Genomic DNA, 24484 nt, shown 5'->3' on the forward strand with positions numbered 1-24484 from the left:
GGGAAGGGGCGGCTGTGGGCACAGCTTCGGTAGACTTAAAAGTTCCTGCCTGCTGGCTCTGAAGAGAGCAGCGGATCTCCCAGCACAGTGCTCAAGCTCTGCTAAAGGAAAGGCTGTCTCCTCAAGTGGGTCCCTGAACCCCATGCATACTGACTGAGAGACACCTCCCAGCAGGGGTAAACAGACACCTCATACAGGAGAGCTCTAGCTGGCATCTGGTGGGTGCCCTTCTGGGATGAAGCTTCCAGAGGAAGGAACAGGGAGCAATATTTGCTGTTCTGCACCCTCCACTGGGGATACCCAGGCAAACAGGGTCTGGAGTGGACCTCCAGCAAACTCCAGCACACCTGCAGCAGAGAGTTAGAAGGAAAACTAACAAACAGAAAGGAATAGCACCAACATCAACAAAAATGACGTCTACACAAAAACCCCATCCAAAGGTCACTAACATCAAAGACCAAAGGTAGATAAATCCACAAAGATGAGGAAAAACCAGCACAAAAAGGCTGAAAATTCCAAAAACCAGAATGTCTCTTCTCCTCCAAAGGATCACAAATCCTTGCCAGCAAGGGAACAAAACTGGATGGAGAATGAGTTTGACAAATTGACAGAAGTAGGCTTCAGAAGGTGGATAATAACAAACTCCTCTGAGCTAACAGAGTATGTACTAACCTAACGCAAGGAAGCTAAGAACCTTGAAAAAAGGTTAGAGGAATTACTAACTAGAATAACCAGTTTAGAGAAGAACATAAATGACCTGATGGAGCTGAGAAACACAGCATGAGAACTTCGTGAAGCATACACAACTATCAATAGCTGATTCGATCAAGTGGAAGAAAGGATATAAGAGATTGAAGATCAACTTAATGAAATAAAGCGTGAAGATAAGATTAGAGAAAAAGAATAAAAAATCACGAACAAAACCTCCAAAAAATATAGAACTATGTGAAAAGACCAAACCTACATTTGATGGGTATACCTGAAAATGACAGGGAGAATGGAACCAAGCTGGAAAACACTCTTCAGGATATTATCCAGGAGAACTTCCCCAATGTAGCAAGACAGGCCAACATTCAAAATCAGGAAATACAGAGAACACCACAATGAAACTCCTCAAGAAAAGCAACCCCAAGACACATAATCATCAGATTCACCAAGGTTCAAATGAAGGAAAAAATGTTAAGGGCAGCCAGAGAGAAAGTTTGGGTTACCCACCATGGGAAGCCCATGAGACTAACAGTGGATCTCTCTGCAGAAACCCTACAAGCCAGAAGAGAATGAGGGCCAATATTCAATATTCTTAAAGAAAAGAATTTTCAACCCAGAATTTCATATCCAGCCAAACTAAGCTTCATAAGCGAAGGAGAAATAAAATCCTTTACAGACAAGCAAACGCTGAGAGATTTTGTCACCACCAGGCCTGCCTTACAAGAACTTCTGAAGGAAGCACTAAACATGGATAGGAAAAACTGGTACCAGCCACTGCAAAAACATACCAAATTGTAAAGACCATCGACACTATAAAGAAACTGCATCAACTAACGGCCAAAATAACCAGCTAGCAGCATAATGACAGGATCAAATTCACATGTAATCATATTAACCTTAAATGTAAATGGGCTAAATGCCCCAATTAAAAGACCATCATTCTCAGCAAAGTAATACAGGAACAGAAAACCAAACATCACATGATCTCACTTGTAAGTAGGAGTTGAACAATGAGATCACATGGACACAGGGAGGGGAACATCACACATGGGAACACGAACGTCAGGGGTGGGGGACTAGGGGAGGGATAGCATTAGGAGAAATACCTAATGTAGATGACAGGTTGATGGGTGTGGCAAACCACCATGGCACGTATATACCTATATAACAAACCTGCACATTCAGCCCATGTATCCCAGCAATTAAAGAATAATCTTTTTAAAAAATGGAAAGTTGAAGTAATCAGAATCTAAAGACTTTTAAATGTCCTTACATGCTAAAAAGTTTGAACTTTATTAGCAAGTCATTTTTAGTCATTAAATGGTTGACTTGAAGTGACATTATCAAAATAATGAGAACTTTAGCAATAGGAGAACTAAGAGAACTCTAGCAACAGTGGGTTGAATGAATTGGAGGACTGAAAACTTAGAAGCAAAGGAACCAGTAAGAATACTATCGTAAGAGTCCAGTGAAAAAATGTTGAGTGTCTATACTTGAGCAATTGGAATGAAAATTAAAAAAGAAAGATTTCAAGATATTATAAAAATAAAGGAGTCAATATGGTGGGCTAATGAAGGTAATTCTAAAGTTTTCAACCCAAGGACCTGGAAGAGTAGTAATACCACGAAGACAGCAGGGGCTGCAGAAGAAGCCGTATTTGCAAAAAAAAAAAAAAAAAAAAAAAAAAAAAAAAAGACTTTTGTTTTGTTTGGATTAGATACTCTGTAAGGCAACCACACAGAGATATTCACTGGTTAGTTGGCTAATTAGCTATATCTTTCCTGATTTTATATATATATACACACACACATGTATATGTGTATATATATATATATATGGTGAAATTAGTTTGTATCTCAGGAACGGATATCATTCCAAGAATGTGGCAAGGGGCCAGAGTAGAGATGTGCTAACTCAGGAGTAGCCAAGGTGTCTGATAAATTAAGGATACTGGCAAAAGAGTCTTGAAAATTTAGATACTAGAGAAGTATCTACATTTACAAGCAATTGGAAATTACTAAGAAAGAACATATACTGTTGAAAACCAGGAGAATTTCATGTCAAAAAATGAAGGTGTCAAGGTTATAAATGATAAAGTCATCTTGATCTTGGTCAGGGTAAAGACTCAGACAGGGTGGAAAGATGGTGCCAGGAGCCAACACTTCACAGAATGCTAAATGTTGTGCAGGTGGGAAGATGGCAGAGTCTAACCTGAAGAGATGCCCTTCTAAGACAGGATTTATGGGAAAGAAATAAATGAACAAAGGGGTGAATATGACCTGGGATTTGGAGTTAGACTGAAGGAGAGTATTTAGTCTTCAACTGATCCTAAGGTAGGAGTGGAAGAGAAGGGGCAGCTTCCACTTGAGTTAGGAGGTACTTAGAGAAGGCCAAAGTCAGTAAGGCAGGCAGACGGCACATTCTGCAAAAGGCCTAGGATGGAATGGTGTCTGTTCACCGTAGACTGGTTCCCAGTGGAAAGGCTGGTAGAGACACAGTGTGCAGTGTGGGTATGGGATGAAGACAGCACAGGCAGCAGGAGGGATTCCACTGAGTGAACCAGAGAGTGGAAGAGGGGATTCCTCAAGGGTTTGCACTAAGGACAATGATGTGGACCCATTATGAACAGGGTAGAGGTTGAAGTGACACAATATTGAGGGCATGGGGACTGGTCTTCCCATTGGACTGGGGCAGCCTGGCCACCAGGGTCCATATCCCCACTGCCTGGCCTTCTGACAGATCTGGGCTTAGTCTGAGACTTGGGACTGTTCAGAGTTGTCTCCCAGACACTCAGTACCTTGCTGGAAGTGAAGCCTTTCACATCATCTGGGTGCAAGGCTGGATTTCCCTCCCATTGGCATCCTGTACTCTCTAATATACAACTTCTCACACCACTGAGATACATTTAGATCACTCATGTACTCCATAGTCTTAGTCCTCCATGGGGGCTTAAGAAGCCTTGTTCACCCAAGGGTCCCTGAGATGTGTCCAATGCCTGGCCCATGGCAGGCTCTTGATGGAGTTTGTTATGATGCACAGGACCTGCCCTCAGGAGGCTCACAATCTTCTTTCCCCTTGGGTTTCTCAGTCCTTAAAACTATTCACACTCAGAGGACAGAGGGTGGGAGAACAGGAGCTACCCAGCTGATAGAACCTCATTGGCAGTGAGCCGTCAGTTATCTGACAAGCAATACCAGTGTCCCTCGAAGTGATGGAGAAATGATTGCCTGAGAGCAAAACTCCAAATTCTGCAATTAGGGCTAAATGGCTGTTTCTTCCTCCCTCTTCCACCCTGGACTTTATTATCACAGCTGCAGAGAGAGTTCCTTTCATTGTCCTGGTAGGCATCTCCGTACCTCATATTTTCCCAGAGCTGCACTGTCTTGTAGCAGATATGAGTCTTGCTGAATCTGGGACTAAGATCCAAAAACTATGAGGGACTTCATAGATCAACTCTTCTACACTCCACATTTTACAAATAAGGAACTGAGCCCTAGAAGGAAATGACTTGCCCAAGACCACGTGGCCAACATTAGCCTCACCTCGCCGAGTCGTTCCTTCCCACTCCATTCCCTGCTACCCGTAGCTGAGTCCTACCTGCCAAGTCCTTTGATCCCAGCAGAGCCCCTGGCCAGGCACTGCAGTCGGAGTCTTTCAATGGGGTCGGTGGCCGTGGTGAGCTTTTTCTTGGCCTGGATTGCCATCTCTCGGTCATGGCGCGCTGTCCCTGCCATCTGAGGGGAAGCCATAGCATGTTAGCAGAGTCCAGGCCTTGCCACTGCCTCTGGCTGGGCAGGGTGACAGCAGCCTCACTGAGAAGGAAATCTACAGCCTTCCCTGTCAGGGAACCTCTCAAAATTTCCCATTTTTCTCTATGCCAACTGTGTGCCTGGCATATTTATAACTTACTTATCTAGTCCTGAGGACATCTGGTTTCTCCAGCCCAGACAATAATCTTAAATATATCACCATTTCCCGAGATGCTGTGGTCTTTCTGAGGCCCTCCTCCATCCATAAAAGAAGTCCAGTTTCTCTATACTCTCTTTTTTGAACCAACCTTATATGCCACATTATTTTATGTAGAATTTTCCATATTCCCTTGACCCTGACATTTAATGTTCTCCTCCGATTTTGTTGCTTCTGTCTTGAATGTGATTTTCAGCACTTGATCCTTAATGATTCTTACTAGTAATGGGTGTGGTCTCCTTGATTCACAAGTTAGTGTCCACTAACACCTAACAAGGTTCTTAGGATGGGTGCAGTGAAGCGCTGTCTCCTGAGTGGTCCCCAAGGGACGTACAAACTCCTGTAACCACACATGAGCTCTCAAAGCTTGCACAACAGTGGGAAGAGCACTGGGCTGGGAGCCTGGAGACCTGGGTTATAGTCCTGACTCTTCAATCCCCACCCCACAACTCCCCCTACTCCTCACCCCCATCTGCCTGGTAACCTCCCTGTGAGTGAATCTCACAGCCTGTGTTTCCTCCTCTGTTAAATGGGAGGATTGGATAAGATGGTCTTTAAATTCCATTCTAGCTTCAAAAAACACTAAGTCTCATGGGTGCTCTCAGGAGGCTCTAGAAGTTACTTGTGAGTTGTGAAATAAAAAGAATGAGAGGCAAGAGGCTTGAAGGATGTGCAAAGGACAGCATGCAATGTGCAGAAAAAAAAATAGTATTAGAATGTGGTTCCACCCTGGCTTCAAGGCTCCCTGCCTAGTCAAATTCTGGCACTTCCCCTAAGTGCTACGTTAGGACGGAATTAGTTTCATCAAAGAGAGCAACCTGCAGATTCACAACCTCGTCTATGCCAAGACTGTTGTTCTCCTATACACCCTGAAAGGTCTCCCACACAGGGTACTCCTTATTTGACTTTTGGGAAAGGGAATCTCATCAAACCAATAACTGAGGCCAGAATAGACAATTCAGGGATGCACACACTTGACATGGCCACTTTCTTGCAGCCTCAACTGAACCAACGTACAGGATCCCACCTTCTTGCCCTGTATCCAGATTCCCAGTATGTGGGTGAAGATGGGAGCAATTCCTTTCAGTTCTCTTGAACCTCGGGTCAAGAAGGAAACCTATCTAGGTCTCAGCTGCTTTACTCCACGTTAGGAAAAACTTGCTTTGTCTAAAGCTACACAGTCTTCCTCTGCTTCCTCTGGCACCTAAGCAGAGTTTCCCTGGAACTCAAGACGGTGGCACACCCTGCGCTTAGAGGCTTCCGTTCTTGCCAGGCACACACAAGGAGCATGTTCCAATTCTCATCCAACAGGGACACCTGCAGCTAAGACCATGCCCTTCCTGGCAGCTTTAGCTTTCTAATAACTGGTGTTTGCTTATTACTATTTTGTCACCCGACCTCACGCTGACAATTCCCAGAGCTCATTCCCAGCTTCAGCACTAACTCTCCCCTCATTAACAGCCAGAATCCTGAGTCACGGACAAAACCACCAATTCACTCATCTAGCCATCTCCTGCTGCCTTACTCATCCTTGCCTGAGCCATTCCCTTGCCCTGACCATATTCTGCCAGTGGCATGTGCCCCATCCCCACCCCAATCCCTATGGAAGCAGGAACAGGTGTCGACAACATGCACTTCTCATTCTCCAAACCCATCTCAGAGTCTTGATCCTTCCCAGGACCACCACCATCTTTCCTGACCCTCGACCTTGCTTCATGATACTTTCCCAATGGCTGTCCCCAGCCATACACCTCCCATTCTCATTTCCCATGACATCTCCCCTACCTTGTCCAGTTTATTCATTTTGCTCTGGTTTTTCTCTGCCATCCATGACAGTAAGTGAGAAAGAAGAGAAACAGAGACTAAAAACCAGTCATGGAGAGAAAGTGCGATCTGGCTCCTGGATCTGGGACAGATCCCCAGTAGGACCCTCTTTGCACACCTTCAGAATAATATTAAAGGCATCAGTGGTGCCCCCATGCCCCGACTAGGTAGTAACCATGTGTCCAGTTCCCACAACAACCCCGTGAGCCGAACTGAAAACAGGAACTCAAACCAGTGCACATATACCCATGTTTATAGCAGCATTATTCACAACAGCCAAAAGGTAGAAACAAACCAAATGTCCATCCATGGATAAGTGGATAAACAAATTGTGGTGTAGCCATACAATGAAACACTCTTCAGCCATAAAAAGGAACACAGTACCGACAGATGCCACAATGTGGATAAACCTTGGCCACATTATGCTAAGTACAAGAAGCCAGACCCAAAATGTCACACATTGTACGATTTAATTTATGTGAAATATTCAGAATAGGCAAATTCATAGAGACAGAAAGCAAATTAGTGGTTGCAAGGGGCTGGGGTGAGAAGGCCAGTGGGGAGTGACTGCTTAATGAGTGTAAAGTTTCCTTCAGGGGTAATAAAAATGTTTTGGAACTTGATATAGATGGTGGTTTGTCAACATTGTGAATGTAATATACACTTTAAAATTGCTAATTTATGTTATGTGTATTCATCTCAATAAAATAAAACCCATGCACAGATGTTACTAGTTTGATTTAGTCATTTCACAATTATACATACTTCAAAACATCATGTTATACAAGGTAAATACAACTTTATCTGTTAATTTAAAAAATAAATTTTAAAGTGTGCTGGGCATGTGGTCATCTTGGTAAATTAGCGAAAGTTAAAAAAGTAAAACAAGCCCATGAGCTAGTTACTACTATTATTGGTATTTCACAGATAAAGAAATTAGGATGTAGAGAAATCAGGTAACTTGCCCAAGTCACACGGAAACGTGGCTCACAGTAATCCACACGCTGTTAGAATTGTATGACCCTTTAAGATCCTCTGGTGCAACCTCATTTTGCAAACTTGGAAACGAAGGCTTGGGTTGGCAAAGTGACTTGCTCAAAAGTCCTGACCAAGACCAAAACAGAGGGCTTCTGATTCCCAAGCAGGGCTCTTTCTGCTTCATCATGTTTGTGGTTTATGAAATAAAATATAAGGATCTCAAAGCACAGTTTGATGGTGCTTTCTCATAGGAAAGTGGGATCAAGTCCAGGAAGGCAAGAAACAGCCAGCCCAGTACTCCAGGCTGTCCCACCTCTTGTGGCTGACCCTACCCAGGGATGACGTGGGCAGTTTTTATCTGGAGTCTTTAATAAATTCAAGGGGAAAAAAAAGTCCATTCTCTCCTGCTACCCTACCATGAAGCTTGAAATGCCCATAGTAACCATCCTTTTTAATCATTGAATCACCCAGTTCACCAACCACTAGCTAATTGTATTGTGTACTTTTTCAAGGCACTATGCAGGAACAGAGTGCGGGAGTGTGAGGAATTATTCAGAGAACCAAGCCCTTGAATAGCCTAGAGTCTTCATTAGTTTGAATCCTGATCTCCTATATTTAACCAGAACGGAAAACAAAAAGTTTATTAAGCACCGGGGCTTTTAAGGAAGGCAGGATTGCACAGGATCTCAAGTGAAGAAGGGAGCTCCTCAGCGTTGAAGTTTCAATAAAGGCGCCAGGCACCAGGCCAAGAGTCAGTACCCAAACATATGTCACCGACTTCACAGCAGTACACAAAGTGTCCCTGCCTGCAGAAGACTGAACCTTAAAGATCCGGCGTGGTGACAACGGAGCGCATCCCTGTGCAAGGCGGAGAAGAGGTTGCACTCCCGACCCACTTGGCCGCAGCGCCACCACGTGTTCTCAGGCGTCTGCGCAGTCCCCCGGCCAGGCGTGCGGTTCAGTCTGCCTTCCACGCAGGTCTACTAAGAGCTCAGGAAGCGCCACGCAGTGTGCCAGGGGTAGTATGAAAGCGGGACCAAGACAACGCTTACAGCCTGGGGGTTGAGTGGAGAATGCAATCACAAGAGGGAGGGCTGCTTACCTGGCCTGGGAGTGGGGCTTTTTGAGGACCTCTCAGAGGAGGTGATGTCTGAGCTTTCATCCTAATGGAAGGTGGTAGTTATCGAGGCTGGGGACGTGGGGATAGAAGGATATTTTAGAGAGCAGGTGTACCAACTGTTAGACCAAGGTAAGAGGGAAACCAATATAATTAGGAAAGTACAAGTATTTCAGTATGGTTGGAGAATAGATGTATGGGTGGCAGGGGGAGATGAACAGTCGTGGAGATTCGGAGGAATTTGGGGTAAAGATGACACTGAGCAGGCGGGCAGCCATCAGATCCCAAAGAGCCTGGGGTGCCAGGGTGAGGTTTGGACTTTGTCCTGAGAGCAACAGGAAACCACAAAGTCTTCTTAAAAAGGGAAAGGCCGTTTGCATTGTACAGTGAAAAGAATGGATAGGAAGGTGGGACATAAGGCTAGCCAGTGGGAGACTGTTGTTTCCAGCTATGCTGCCTGGACGGTGTGGATGGAGAGAGAGGAAGAGATACAAGATGGCCAGTGGCAGAACGTGCAGTTTGAGGGAGAGGGCGGACTCGGGGCTGGCATCCAGAGCTGTTGCTTGCACTCTCCACCCCCACCCTCCAGTGGCTGGTGGCAAGGGAGGATATTCACAGAAGCCTGGAGATTTGGGGCAGAGGCAGAGTGGAGCCACAGTAGCAGTGGTCCCATTAAGGCTATCTCATTCCACTCTCCCGGTGCACAACCGACTGCCACGCCAAACTCTCTGTCGGCCTGGATTTTGCGAATTATTGTAGGAAGGATGTGGAAAGCGGAAAATGCGTGGGGTCTATATCTTCACGGTTCCCTCTATAAGGTTCGGAGACAGATTGACGTGGACCCTTAGAAGAGGGAACCGCTCTAGCCCTAGCCCGCATCTATTGACTTGTCTTCGGTGCTCCCTGGTGGCAGTAAGCTGAATTACATCTCTCTCTCCCTCTTTCTCTGTTCCTCTCCACCTGCAAACACAGAAGGGGATCTTATTGCTAAAGAGGCAACCCTAGAGATCATTGATCCAGACACCATAAGGCACCAAGGCTTTTACATCCTCTTTGTTGCAAAATCCAATGGAAAATTCTCATCTCACCCTCAAGAAACCCTCCCTCCTTTGACTTCTCTGACAGTACATTCCTGGTTTTCCTTTTACAGGGAAATATAGTTCCTTGAAAGGGAACTGAAGCAGGTTTAGTCAGCTCGGATGAACTTTAGAGAAGAGCAGGGTTAACCTGTCTTAAAGTGGAGAGGGAGGGACAGAATTAGATAAATAGAAAGGGACAGTAAATGTGGTGTAGGGGACAGAGGCGAGATGTGTTTGAGGAGGAAAAGGAGGCTTCCCCACTGACAGGGACGTGCAGTTGTGATGGCTGGACCATATGTTTCCTGGACAGTCTTCTTTTGCACCCCAATGCTTGGAACAGCAGGTACTGCGAGGAAGCTGTCCTGTTGAGGAAGTCCTGCAGGTCCAACCTTGTGACAACAGCAGCCATCTGCAGTCCAATTGTTCCGAGCACCTGACCCACCTCTTGATGCTGTTGAGCCCGTTTTCCCCACAGCCAGGCCATGTCATTATTTTTGCCTTACGAACATTTGTAGGCATTTCTGTAATGGTTAGATGCCTGTGCAAGTACATTAGCTATTTTCAATAGCAAGGAACCTGGGGTTGCTACAATGGTTCCATGTGCTTTTAAAACATTCTACGATGAGAAGAGAAGAAAGGAGAAATGTATACAGTAAGCAGCTACTGATGAAGCTTGTAGGGCATCAAGCTAGTTCCGAGAAGGTGGAAAACATTTGCCTTCTTTTAAATTCTCATCCAAGACAAAACATTTCCTATTTCTGCTAGCTCAGGCTTGATCCTGAGCACTGAGACTAGTCCCCCACAGAGATGGGGAACTTGATATGGTTTTTGCTCTTTCTCTCTGTACTTGGAAACTGAGTATAAGGGTGAAATTTTGATTAAGACTCAGTGGACCTTTCAATACTTGAAACGTCATCTCAGTATGAGAAGAGAGATACAACAGACCATGTCTGAAGGCAATTAACGGAAAAAAATTAAACCATCTGCACTGACTTTAGTCTATTCAATAAACTAGATATTACTACATGGTAGATGGCAAAAACCCATAGTTCCTCAATAAGTTTCCCCTTAGAAAATGCCCTTCTGAAATATATATTGCATTTCAGATGTCTTAGTACAGTTGTGCTGCTAGAACAAAATACCATAGACTGGGTAATTTATAAACAAGAGAAATTTCTTTCTCATAGTTTTGGAGGCTGGAAAGTTCAAGATCAAGGTATCAGCAGATTTAGTGCCTGGCAAGGACTATTCTCTCTGCCTTTAAGATGGTGCCTTGAACTCGGGGTCCTCCAGAGGGGACAAATGCTGTGTCTTCACATGGCAGAAGAGACAGAAGGGCAAAAAAGGGCTGAACAATTTGCAAAGTCACTTTTATAATCATGAGGGAGGGGTCCTTGTGACCTAACCAACTCCTAAAGACCACACCACTTAATACTATTGTATTGGGGATTCAGTTTCAACATGAATTTCAAACATTCAAATCATAGCACTAGGTGTTGAGTATAGCCTAGTAGGTGGCTAGGAAAGGAATAAATAGTGATGTCCTCCCAAAGAGACTGAAATTGAAGACTCTGACAGTTTGAATACGTGGCTTTGGCAGTACACAGAAGCCTCAGACAAGAATGTTTGTCAGTGTTGTTGACATCGTGAGAGTTACTTCACGGAGCCCATTTGAGTTTGAATCAACTGAACATACCCTTAGCACCACTAGCTATGCAAGACACTGTGCTAACTCTTCAGGCGATAATTATAGAGAAGTGCTTCTCAACTGGGTATGATGCCTCCCCAACCCCAGGAGACATTTGATAATGCCTCCTGCAAGACATTTTTGGTTGTTGCAATGGAAGTAGGGTAGAGTGTATTGGCATCTAATGGGTGGAGGCCAGGGATGCTGCTACACATCCTACACAAGATACACAAGATGGCCCCTAGCAACAAAGAATTACCAGTCAGAGATGTCCGCAGTACTGATGTTGAGAAGTCCTGCAATAGGGAAAGACCTGGGACCACTGTGGGTGCTGTTGAAAAACAAAGATGCCCACAGCACTCACCAAGTGCAGTAAATTAGACTCTCTTGGTGTAGATGCTGTGGCTGGGCATTTTATTGTTTTTAGTTGGTTTTTATGTATCCCTAAATTTGAGAACATAAGCTATAGGAATTACAAGGTCACCCTCTAGTAAGAGGAGTAAAGCCTTATTATAACACAACACAGGGCAAGATAAAGGCATGAAGAGAACATGTAGTAATACAGTTGTAACTATGCTGGGGGCCAAGCCCTTGGCTAAGGACTTTACATACATCCACATATTGCCTCATGTGGTGGATTCTATCAAATACTGCTGCCCTATTACAGGAAGTCAGCAGAGACCTGAAGAACCCAGGTCACTTGTCTGAGAATGTGTCACTAGGGAGTAGCAGAGCCAGGGCTGAAAACAGTTGTTTTTGTTTTGTTTTTTTGTTTGTTTTTTGTTTTGTTTTTTTTTCCTGAGACAGAGTCTTGCTCTGTCCCCCAGGCTGGAGTGCAGTGGTGTGTTCTCAGCTCACTGCAACCTCCACCTCCTGGGTTCAAGTGATTCTCTTGCCTCAGCCCCCCAAGTAGCTGGGATTACAGATGCCTGCCACCATGCCCAGCTAATTTTTGTATTTTTAGAAAAGACAGGGTTTCGCCATGTTGGCCAGGCTGGTCTCGAACTCCTGACCTTGTGATCCACCCACCTTGGCCCCCCCGTGCTGGGATTATGGGCGTGAGCCACCATGCCCGGCCTTGAAAACAGTTCTAAGTCACTTCATGCAACAGCTACACCATGATGTTGCTTAAAACTGATTAATTGCTTTGGGGACTCAGAGAAGGTTCCTGAAATAAGAGATGCAGGAAAAGAAAAACTTCAGGGAAAAGAATGCTTTGGAGTGCTGCTGGATTTCATACCAGCAGAGAGTGAGGATGGCAGTACAGAGCAAAGCTGGGCCACTCACAGTCCCTAAACATGACCCCTTCTCCCATCTCAAGTCCTTGCTTGGGTTTTCAAGTCCTTAAGGCTCAGTGTAAATCCCTTCTGGTTAAGATGAAAAGTTTTACTTAGCCTCTTCCTGTTGCAGCAGCTATTTTTTTCTCTGTTTGTTTTAATTAAAATGATGTATGGGATTAGGCTCCAACATAGACGAATAGGAACAGCTCTAGCCTCCTGCTACCAGCGTGAGCGACACAGAAGACAGGTGATTTCTGCATTTCCAACTGAGGTACCGGGTTCATCTCACTGGGGCATGTCGGACAGTGGGTGCAGGACAGTGGGTGCAGCCCAACGAGCAAGAGCCGAAGCAGGGCGAAGCATCACCTCACCCGGGAAGCGCAAGGGGGAAAGGAATTCCCTTTCCTAGCCAACGGAAACCATGACACACAACACCTGGAAAATTGGGTCACTCCCACCCTAATACTGTGCTTTACCAAGGGTCTTAGCAAATGGAACACCAGGAGATTATATCCCGTGCCTGGCTCGGAGGGTCCCACACCCATGAAGCCTCCCTCATTGCTAGCACAGCAGTCTGAGATCTAACTGCAAGGGGGCAGTGAGGCTCGGGGAGGGGTGCCCGCCATTGCTGAGGTTTAAGTAGGTAAACAAAGTAGCCAAACTGGGTGGAGCTCAAACTGGGTGGAACCCACCGCAACTCAAGGAGAACTGCCTGCCTCTGTAGACTTGACCTCTGGGAACAGGGCATAGCCAAACAAAAGACAGCAGAAACCTCTGCAGATGTAGCATTGAAGAGAGTAGTGGTTTTCCCAGCATGCAGTTGGAGATCTGAGAATGGACAGACTGTCTGCTCAAGTGGGTCCCTGACCCCCGAGTAGCCTAACTGGGAGACATCCCCCACTAGGGGCAGACTGACACCTCACACCTCACATGGCCGGGTACACCTCTGAGACAAAGCTTCCAGAGGAACGATCAGACAGCAACATTTTCTGTTCAGCAATATTCACTCTTCTGCAGCCTCCACTGCGAATACCCAGGCAAACAGGGTCTGGAGTGGACCTCGAGCAAACTCCAACAGACCTGCAGCTGAAGGTCCTGACTGTTAGAAGGAAAAATAACAAAGAGAAAGGACATCCACATCAAAACCTCATCTGTACATCAGCATCATCAAAGACCAAAGGTAGATAAAACCACAAAGATGGGGAAAAAACAGTATGGAAAAGCCGGAAATTCTAAAAATCAGAGAGACTCTCACCCTCCAAAGGAATGCAGGTCCTTGTCAGCAACAGAACAAAACTGGATGGAGAATGACTTTGACGAGTTGAGAGAAGACTTCAGACAATCCAACTTCTCCAAGCTAAAGGAGGAATTATGAACCCAGTGCAAAGAAACTAAAAACCTTGGAAAAAAATTTGATGAATGGCTAACTAGAAAAACCAATGTAGAGAAGTCCTTAAATGAACTGATAGAGATGAAAACCATGACACAAGAACTACATGACAAATGCACAAGATTCAGTAACTGACTCGATCAACTGGAAGAAAGGGTATCAGTGATTGAAGGTCAAATGAATGAAATGAAATGAGAAGAGAAGTTTAGAGAAAAAAGAGTAAAATGAAATGAACAAAGCCTCCAAGAAATATGGGACTATGTGAAAAGAACAAATCTACATCTGATTGGTGTACCTGAAAGTGATGGGGAGAATGGAACCAAGTTGGAAAACACTCTGCAGGATATTATCCAGGAGAACTTCCCCAACCTAGCAAGGCAGGCCAACATTCAAATTCAGGAAATACAGAGAACGCCACAAAGACATTCCTTGAAAAGAGCAACTCTAAGACACAAAATTGTCAGATTCACCAAAGTTGAAATGAAGGAAAAAATGTTAAGGGCAGCCAGAGAGAAAGGTCGGGTTACCCACAAAGGGCAGCCCATCAGACTAACAGCAGATATCTCAGCAGAAACTCTACAAGCCAGAAGAGAGTGGGGGCCAATATTCAACATTCATAAAGAAAAAAATTTTCAACCCAGAATTTCATAGCCAGCCAAACTAAGTTCCATAAGTGAAGGACAAATAAAATCCTTTACGGACAAGCAAATGCTGTGAGATTTTGTCACCACCAGGCCTGCCCTACAAGAGCTCCTGAAGGAAGTACTACACATGGAAAGGAATAACAGGAACCAGCCACTGCAAAAACATGCCAAAATGTAAAGACCATTGAGGCTAGGAAGAAACTGCATCAGCTAACAAGTAAAATAACCAGCTAACATCATAATGACAGGATCAAGTTCACACATAACAATATTAACCTTAAATGTAAATGGACTAAATGCTCCAATTAAAAGACACAGGCTGGCAAAATTGAATAAAGAGTCAAGTCCTTTCAATTTCCTGTATCCAGGAGACCCATCTCACATGCGGAGACACACATAGGCTCAAAATAAAGGGATGGAGGAAGATCTACCAAACAAATGGAAAACAAAAAAAGGCAGGTGTTGCAATCCCTAGTCTCTGATAAAACAGAGTTTAACCGAACAAAGATCAAAAGAGACAAAGAAGGCCATTATATAATGGTAAAGGGATCAATTCAACAAGAAGAGCTAACTATCCTAAATATATATGCACCCAATACAGGACCACCTAGATTCATAAAGCAAGTACTTAGAGACTGACAAAGAGACTTCGACTCCCACACAATAATAATGGGAGACTTTAACACCCCACTGTCAACATTAGACAGATCAACGAGACAGAAAGTTAACAAGGATATCCAAGAATTGAACTCAACTCTGCACAAAGCAGATCTAATAGACATCTACAGAACTTTCCACCCCAAATCAACAGAATATACATTCTTCTCAGCACCACATCACACTTATTCCAAAATTGACCACATAGTCGGAAGTAAAGCACTCCTCAGCAAATGCAAAAGAACAGAAATTATAACAAACTGTCTCTCAGACCACAGTGTAATCAAACTAGAACTCAGGATTAAGAAACTCAATCAAAACTGCTCAACTACATGGAAACTGAACAACCTGACTACTGGGTACATAACAAAATGAAGGCAGAAATAAAGATGTTCTTTGAAACCAAGGAGAAAAAGATACAACATACCAGAATCTCTGGGACACATTTAAAGCAGTGTGTAGAGGGAAATTTATAGCACTAAATGCCCACAAGAGAAAGCAGGAAAGATCTAAAATTCACACCCTAACATCACAATTAAAAGAACTAGAGAAGCAAGAGCAAACACATTCAAAAGCTAACAGAAGGCGAGAAATAACTAAGATCAGAGCAGAACTGAAGGAGATAGAGACACAAAAAACCCTCCAAAAAATCAGTGAATCCCTTACAAGGGATATGAAGGACGTCTTCAAGGAGAACTACAAACCACTGATCAGTGAAATAAAAGAGGACACAAATAAATGGAAGAACATTCCATACTTATGGATAGGAAGAATCAATATCATGAAAATGGCCATACTGCCCAAGGTAATTTATAGATTCAATGTCATCCCCATTAAGCTACCAATGACTTTCTTCACAGAATTGGAAAAAACTAATTTAAAGTTCATATGGAACCAAAAAGGAGCCTGCATTGCCAAGACAGTCCTAAGCCAAACAAAGCTTGAGGCATCACACTACCTGACTTCAAACTGTACTACAAGGCTACGCTAACCAAAACAGCATGGTACTGGTACCAAAACAGAAATATAGACCAATGGAACAGAACAGAGCCCTCAGAAATAATACCACACATCTACAACCATCTGATCTTTGACAAACCTGACAAAAACAAGAAATGGGGAAAGGATTCCCTATTTAATAAATGGTGCTGGGAAAACTGGCTAGCCATAAGTAGAAAGTTGAAACTGGATCCCTTCCTTACACTTTACATAAAAATTAATTCAAGATGGATTAGAGACTTAAATGTTAGACCTAAAACCATAAAAACCCAGAAGAAAACCTAGGGAATACCATTCAGGACATAGGCATGGGCAAGGATTTCATGTCTAAAACACCAAAAGCAATGGCAACAAAAGCCAAAATTGACAAATGGGATCTCATTAAACTAAAGAGCTTCTGCACAGCAAAAGAAACTACCATCAGAGTGAACAGGCAACCTACAGAATGGGAGAAAATTTTTGCAATCTACTCTTCTGACAAAGGGCTAATATCCAGAACCTACAAAGGACTCAAAAAATTTTACAAGAAAAAAACAAACAACCCCATCAAAAAGTGAGCAAAGGATATGAACAGGCACTTCTCAAAAGAAGACGTTTATGCAGCCAACAGACACATGAAAAAATGCTCATCATCACTAGCCATCAGAGAAATGCAAATCAAAACCACAATGAAATACCCTCTCACACCAGTTAGAATGGTGATCATTAAAAAGTCAGGAAACAGCAGGTGCTGGAGAGGATGTGGAGAAATAGAAACACTTTTACACTATTGGTGGAACTGTAAACTAGTTCAACTATTGTGGAAGACAGTGTGGCAATTCCTCAAGGATCTAGAACTAGAAATACCATTTGACCCAGCCATCTCCTTACTGGGTGTATATGCAAAGGATTATAAATCATGCTGCTATAAAGACACATGCACACATATGTTTATTGCGGCACTATTCACAATAGCAAAGACTTGGAACCAATCTAAATGTTCATCAATGACAGACTGGATTAAGAAAATGTGGCATATATACACCATGGAATATTATGCAGCCATAAAAAAGGATAAGTTCATGCCCTTTGTAGGGACATGGATGCAGCTGGAAACCATCATTCCCAGCAAACTATCGCAAGGGCAGAAAACCAAACACCACATATTCTCACTCATAGGTGGGAATTGAACAATGAGAACACCTGGACACAGGGTGGGGAACATCACACACTGGGGCCTGTTGTGGGATGGGGGGAGGGGGGAGGGATAACATTAGGAGATATACCTAATGTAAAGGATGAGTTAATGGGTGCAGGACACCAACATGGCGCATGTATACATATGTAACAAACCTGCATGTTGTGCACATGTACCCTAGAACTTAAAGTACAATAAAAAAGAAAAAAAAAAGATGTGTGAGGATTTTTAAATCAAACTCAAAACTTCTGCACTGATTACCTTCATATCATTTACTATTTTCCCACAATTTATTTTTAAAATTTTTTCTAAAATGTATGAATATATGAAACATCTGGTTTTTGTTTGGATTGCCAACTTCCACATACCACATAAAGTATGACGGCATTTCATCTATACTTCAGTGAAATAGCATACTGTGGAAATAAGATGTCACTGAGGTCTGGCATCTTACCAGTTTTTCTGTGCATCAAAATAAATTTTCTCAAAATGCTTAAAATGCATGTTGCAGCCACTCTCAATAGGCAGGTTTGTGTAGAGCCCATTTATGCTAAACCACAGTCTTTACTTCTTTCTTTTTTTTTTTTTTTAATTTGTTTATTATTATTATTATACTTTAAGTTGTCGGGTACATGTGCATAATGTGCAGGTTTGTTACATATGTATACTTGTGCCATGTTGGTGTGCTGCACCCATCAACTCGTCATTTACATCAGGTATAACTCCCAGTGCAATCCCTCCCCCCGCCCCCCTCCCCATGATAGGCCCCGGTGTGTGATGTTCCCCTTTCTGAGTCCAAGTGATCTCATTGTTCAGTTCCCACCTATGAGTGAGAACATGCGGTGTTTGGTTTTCTGTTCTTGTGATAGTTTGCTAAGAATGATGGTTTCCAGCTGCATCCATGTCTCTACAAAGGACACAAACTCATCCTTTTTGATGGCTGCATAGTATTCCATGGTGTATATGTGCCACATTTTCTTAATCCAATCTGTCACTGATGGACATTTGGGTTGATTCCAAGTCTTTGCTATTGTGAATAAAAGAAACTACCATCAGAGTGAACAGGCAACCTACAGAATGGGAGAAAATTTTTGCAATCTACTCATCTGACAAAGGGCTAATATCCAGAACCTACAAAGAACTCAAACAAATTTACAAGAAAAAAACAAACCACCCCATCAAAAAGTGGGCAAAGGATATGAACAAACATTTCTCAAAAGAAGACATTCATACAGCCAACAGACACATGAAAAAATGCTCATCATCACTGGCCATCAGAGAAATGCAAATCAAAACCACAATGAGATACCATCTCACATCAGTTAGAATGGCGATCATTAAAAAGTCAGGAAACAACAGGTGCTGGAGAGGATGTGGAGAAATAGGAACACTTTTACACTGTTGGTGGGATTGTAAACTAGTCTTTACTTCTTTCTATTGATCTTCGAGATGTGAATTCAGTCCTTATTTTAATGTTTGTGATATGGTACATTTTAAAAATAATATTTTATAAATATCATTGTGATAAAGTGTTTACTTCATACATATTCGTATTTCATTTTATTCACTGAACCAGGGTTGGGGGTAGGGCTAAGTAAGAAAAAGGCATAATGTTTAAAGAGGCACACAGTCTCAGAATCATGCAAATGTCAACCATACACTTGCCCAAGCCTGAGAATGAGTGTCTCCTTAAATAGTGCACCCTAAACACCTACCTTGCCTCACTGTAGTCTTGGTTCTGCATTAACACATGTTTATTAAACACCTATTATGTGCCATACAAGAGGAATGGATGAGACAGCCAAGCTTCCAACCCTTGGAAGTTTACATTCCTAGAAGTAGTTTTAACTTGATTAAATTTGAATTACAGCTAGTTTTTTAGACACTGCCACCTGGCTGAACGAAAGTCATTCTATTCCCCTTTTTCTCTGCTGTATTCCACTTTCTACTGGGTAGGCATAGGAACCAGTTCTGGCCAAAGGGACCCAAAGGAAAGTGCTGAGAGCTCTGGAATATCTCTCTCATCTCTTTTGCTTTCCTCATGCCTTGAGTGAGGATGTAATGTCTGGAACTGTGGCAGCCTCTACGCAATCATGAGGGAAGGGCCAAGGGAATCATATCCATACCAATTTAGAGCCCTGACATCATCGAGCTGCTGCACCAATGTTGGCAATTTCTTGACTTCACACTCCTGTCTTGTAAGAAACATAAATCTCTTTGCATTATCTGTTTAATAGGCTGTTGGTCAGGTCTTCAGTCACTTGCAGTCAAATTATTCCTAACTGATACAGACGGCAAAAAGCTTATTCCTGCTATGTTTGGACTGACCGTAAATAGTGACCTTTAGCTGGGTAAAATAACTAGCAATCCAGTGTGAGAAGAGATTCACCCCTGAGAATCATGACGAGAGAGAAAGTCACTCCATTATAACCACTTCTCTCAGCAGAATTTTGTCAAGTGGCAGCCTCTCCAGCACTTTTGACTATGAAAGAGAACAAAATAAACAGCTTGGCATAATATTCAAGAACCCATGTAACTGACACAATGTGGTTAAAAAAAAAAAAAAAAGAAACCGAGGTTTAATAAAATACAGAGGCCCCAAGGTTACAGGGTCCTTGTCATAATAAGCACCCACTGGGAATGTCAGGGGCATGCACTCTCCTAATAGCTCTCTCCTTGCTGTCTTCTCCATCTTGCTTTTCCCTTTGCTGTGCCTTGAGTCTCTAGGGTTTTTACCAAGAAATAGCTTACAGTCTATTCTGAGTTAGGTCAACCTGCTCGATGCAACATCTTAAAGAAACAGAATAAGAAGCTACCTAAACTATGCGAAGGTAAGCAAAGATTTAGCTGAATTGCAAAATAGAGAAATAAATAAACAAATAAATAAAACCAAGACAAAAGAAAAATAAAACTTCTGTTGATTTCAATGGTTATGCTCTTAAGATCAACCAGGTAACTTTCAAATATTCCATTTTTGCTATGAAGTCGTGACCTCAGAAAATTATTTCAAACCCACTGCAAGGACAAAGCCCAACTGGTACATCTTCTATCACCCTTTTAGATGCAGGTAAAGCCACAGCTCTGGCGGACATTTGCCCTTTTGCAGCCATTAGTCACCAAAATCACTTAGTAACTATCTTGCAGTCCGTTAGAATGAATGCTTCTTTTGGAGTCATTTGTCTATTTTAATGTTTATTTTATGACCACTTAGAAATCTAGTCAATTATTTGTATCCTAGTTGTTCTTAACTGATACTTCTAGAAAACCAAAAAGTGTTAAGGGATAAAAATCCAATGTCAGGTCAGGCGCGGTGGCTCACATCTGTAATCCCAGCCCTTTGGGAGGCTGAGGCGGGTGGATCACCTGAGGTCCGGAGTTTGAGACCAGCCTGACCAACATGGAGAAACTCATCTCTACTAAAAATACAAAATTAGCAGGGCATGGTGGCGCATGTCGGTAATCCCATCTACTCCAGAGGCTGAGGCAGGAGAATGGCTTGAACCCGGGAGGCAGAGGTTGCTGTGAGCTGAGATCACAACATTGCACTCCAGCCTGGGAAACAAGAGCAAAACTCTGTCCCAAAAAGAAAAAAAAAAAGAAATCCAATGTCATAGTGCCAACATCAGTGTAGATCAGCATATCAGTTATGAATTGTGTCCAGCAACTCATAATAGAAGTAGGTCCTGTCTCTGAAAATGATAGAGATTTACTTTACTTTCACGTAAAAGAAGTCTGGAAGTGCTTCAAGTCGTCATCAATGTTTCCAGACTCTCCTATCTTTCTACCCTAGCGTAGTTTTTATACTCAAAGTTGCCTAAAGGTATATAATATTCATACATAATAGCCATAGCAGCTCCAGCTATTACCTCCACACTCCAAGCAAAAGAAAAGAAAAAGGGAAAAAGGCAAGAAGGATGCTCTTCTCAACGAAATCAGCCCTTTCTGAACTGGTTCCCAGAAGATTCGCCCAGTTCCTTCTATGTAAATCTCATCAGCCACTCCAAAGGAGTCTGGGAAACCTGATTTTTGACTGGATACTTTGCCACCCACAAGGTTCTGTTTATAAAAAAGAAGACAGTGGCTATTGAGTAGGTAACTTACAGTTTCTGCCTCAGTTGCCAGAAGAAATATTGTTATTCCAAAAAGTAAGAGTGCGAGCATGTCTAAATCAGCTTATTTCACAAAACCGTGTGGAGCATGAAGCTTTCTAAACATGTGGAGCAACCAGGTCACTCTGATGCAGAAGACTAAGGAAAGCCCTAAGGGCAGACATCAACACATTGATGATTTCTCCCCTTTCACCTCCATTCACCCAAAGCAAATAAGGCTCACTTTTCCATGGGCAGTTAGGAAGGACGCCCTCAGTGCAGGCAAACATAACCTAAAATAATCCAGGCCTGGGACATCAGACCACACCCCATGGGCCAAATTTGGCCCTCCACCTGGTTTTGTAAATAACATTTTTTTGGAAAATAGCCACATGCTTGTATTTATATATGGTTTGTGGTGGCTTTCACATTACAACTCAAAAGTTGAATAGCTGCATCATAGACCTTCTGGCCCATGAAGCCTAAATTTCCTACTCTCTGGCCTTATATAGAAATACTTTGCTGACCTCCAGGACTATGCAAAAGATACGAACAATAGTAATAGGAAACATTTTCTGCACACTTACTCTGTCCCATGTTCTCTGCTAAAAGGGTGGCCTGTGTCTTGCAAGTTTTTCACAGTTTGTTTAGAACAGAAAATTTGTCTGGTATAAAGTAAGTCTTGATAACAATTCGTATAGGTTACAGACATAGCTATATCCACTTTTCACAAAATAAAGAAGCTGAGCTACAGAGAGATTTGGAGGTTGTCTCAGTTCATACATCGGTAGCAAAACCAAGATTCTGAGCAGGACCTTTTGCATCTGCCAGTCCCCCAGCAGCCTTTTGTAAATTATCTGTGGATAATTTATTTCACAAAACCATGTGGAGCATGAAGCTTTCTAAACATGGAGCAACCGGGTCACTCTGATGCAGAAGACTAAGGAAAGCCCTAAGGGCAGACATCAACACATTGATGACTTCTCCCTTTTCACCTCTGTTCACCCAAAGCAAATAAGACTCACTTTTGCATGGGCAGTTAGGAAGGACGTCGTCAGTGCAGGCAAACATAATCTAAAATAATCTAGGCCCGGGACATCAGACCACACCCCATGGGCCAAATTTGGCCCCTGACCTGGTGTATCTCAGAAAATGTTCATTTTTTAAAACAGGGAACCCCTATAGTCACCACAGGACACTCATTTTTTTAAATGATACTTTAAGTTCTAAGGTACATGTGCACAATGTGCAGGTTTGTTACATATGTATGTATGCATGTGCCATGTTGGTGCGCTGCACCCGTTAACTCGTCATTTACACTAGGTATATCTCTTAATGCTATCCCTACCCCCTACCCCCACCCCATGACAGGCTCTGGTGTGTGATGTTCCCCACCCTGTGTCCAAGTAATCTCATTGTTCAATTCCCACCTATGAGTGAGAACATGCAGTGTTTGGTTTTCTGCCCTTGCGATAGTTTGCTGAGAACAATGGTTTCCAGCTGCATCCATGTCCCTACAAAGGACATGAGCTCATCCTTTTTTATGGCTGCATAGTATTCCATGGTGTATATGTGCCACATTTTCTTAATCCAGTCCATCATTGATGGACATTTGGGTTGGTTCCAAGTCTTTGCTATTGTGAATAGTGCCGCAGTAAACATACGTGTGCATATGTCTTTATAGCAGCATGATTTATAATCCTTTGCGTATATAGCCAGTAATGGGATGGCTGGGTCAAATGGTATTTCTAGTTTTAGATCCTTAAGGAATCGCCACACCGTCCTCCACAATGGCTGAACTAGTTTACAGTCCCACCAACAGTGTAAAAGTGTTCCTATTTCTCCACATCCTCTCCAGCACCTATTGTTTCCTGACTTTTTTATGATCACCATTCTAACTGGTGTGAGATGGTATCTCATTGTGGTTTTGATTTGCATTTCTCACAGGGCACTCATTTATAAAACTGGGTCAGGCTTATTAGCAATATTGAGTCCAAAGTACACTAAGTAAGAAGGACTGATGCTGTTTGTTACTGAAGAGTGTTTGCCTGCTCCTCCGTAGGCGTGAAGAACTCCTGTCTATGCTAGAGGGGTAACTGCAGAGGGGACACACACTAAGCAGAGCTTCCAAAGAAAGTAAGAAGAGCTGTCATCCACCTCTCAACCAAAGACTGTCCTGCTGTCTCAAACTGTACTTTTTAGTTTGGGAAATTTTAATTCTATTTGACTTCAGTTTAGAAGAAAATATACAAGAATTTTAAAATTATTCTCAGACTGCAGGAAAAGCAAGATGTTGAGTGGCAATGGAATTATGGCTAAAAATGTGGGAGACAATCTGTTCCAAAGAATATCATTAATTGAACAAATGTTCGTGGGCATTAGGAACCCTGTGAGAAGCCAACTCGTGGCCATTTCTACATTTCAGTGTCTTGTAATGCCATCTTCTCCCAAATGCCAATCTGTTGACTTCTGAAATACAGAAAACTGCTCTTTTGAACCTTGATATGTTTTCTTTATACAAAGCTGTCTGATATCAGAATAAAGAGCAACATTTTACAAGGAAAATTCTTATTTCATTCACCAAGTGATTAAAGCAACAGTTGAAGCCAAAAGTGTTATTCTACGAGCTAAACACTCCCACTCCTTGCTCTCGAGCACCTCACCACCACCTCCACAAGTTACGAGCAGAGATTGGCCCTCTTGGCACCAAGCACACCTTCCATCCAGAGACACCCAGATTTTCCTCTATTCCTTATTCAATTATAAGCCTCCTCATCTTGATCAACCTCTGAACAGCAGTCGTCACTGACGAGATGAATATTGTTTGTCCGTGTGCTTCTCCTGATCCGTTCCCTACCCACATCTGTGCTACAAGAGGTTGACCTCCATA

General features: G+C 42.9%; 1 protein-coding gene across 2 annotated transcripts in view; it reads right to left on the reverse strand.

Annotated features, from left to right (window-relative positions):
- CAPSL (calcyphosine like) overlaps positions 1-24484 on the reverse strand; it is a 37378-nt gene that overhangs the window by 8739 nt on the left and 4155 nt on the right. For both annotated transcript variants that reach the window (XM_065546155.2, XM_015451272.4), the window contains exon 2: positions 4306-4442. In XM_065546155.2, coding sequence (XP_065402227.1) covers positions 4306-4442 — 137 coding nt within the window. The remainder of the gene's footprint in view (positions 1-4305; positions 4443-24484) is intronic.

This window comes from Macaca fascicularis, chromosome 6, assembly GCF_037993035.2.
Source record: "Macaca fascicularis isolate 582-1 chromosome 6, T2T-MFA8v1.1".
NCBI lineage: Eukaryota > Metazoa > Chordata > Mammalia > Primates > Cercopithecidae > Macaca > Macaca fascicularis.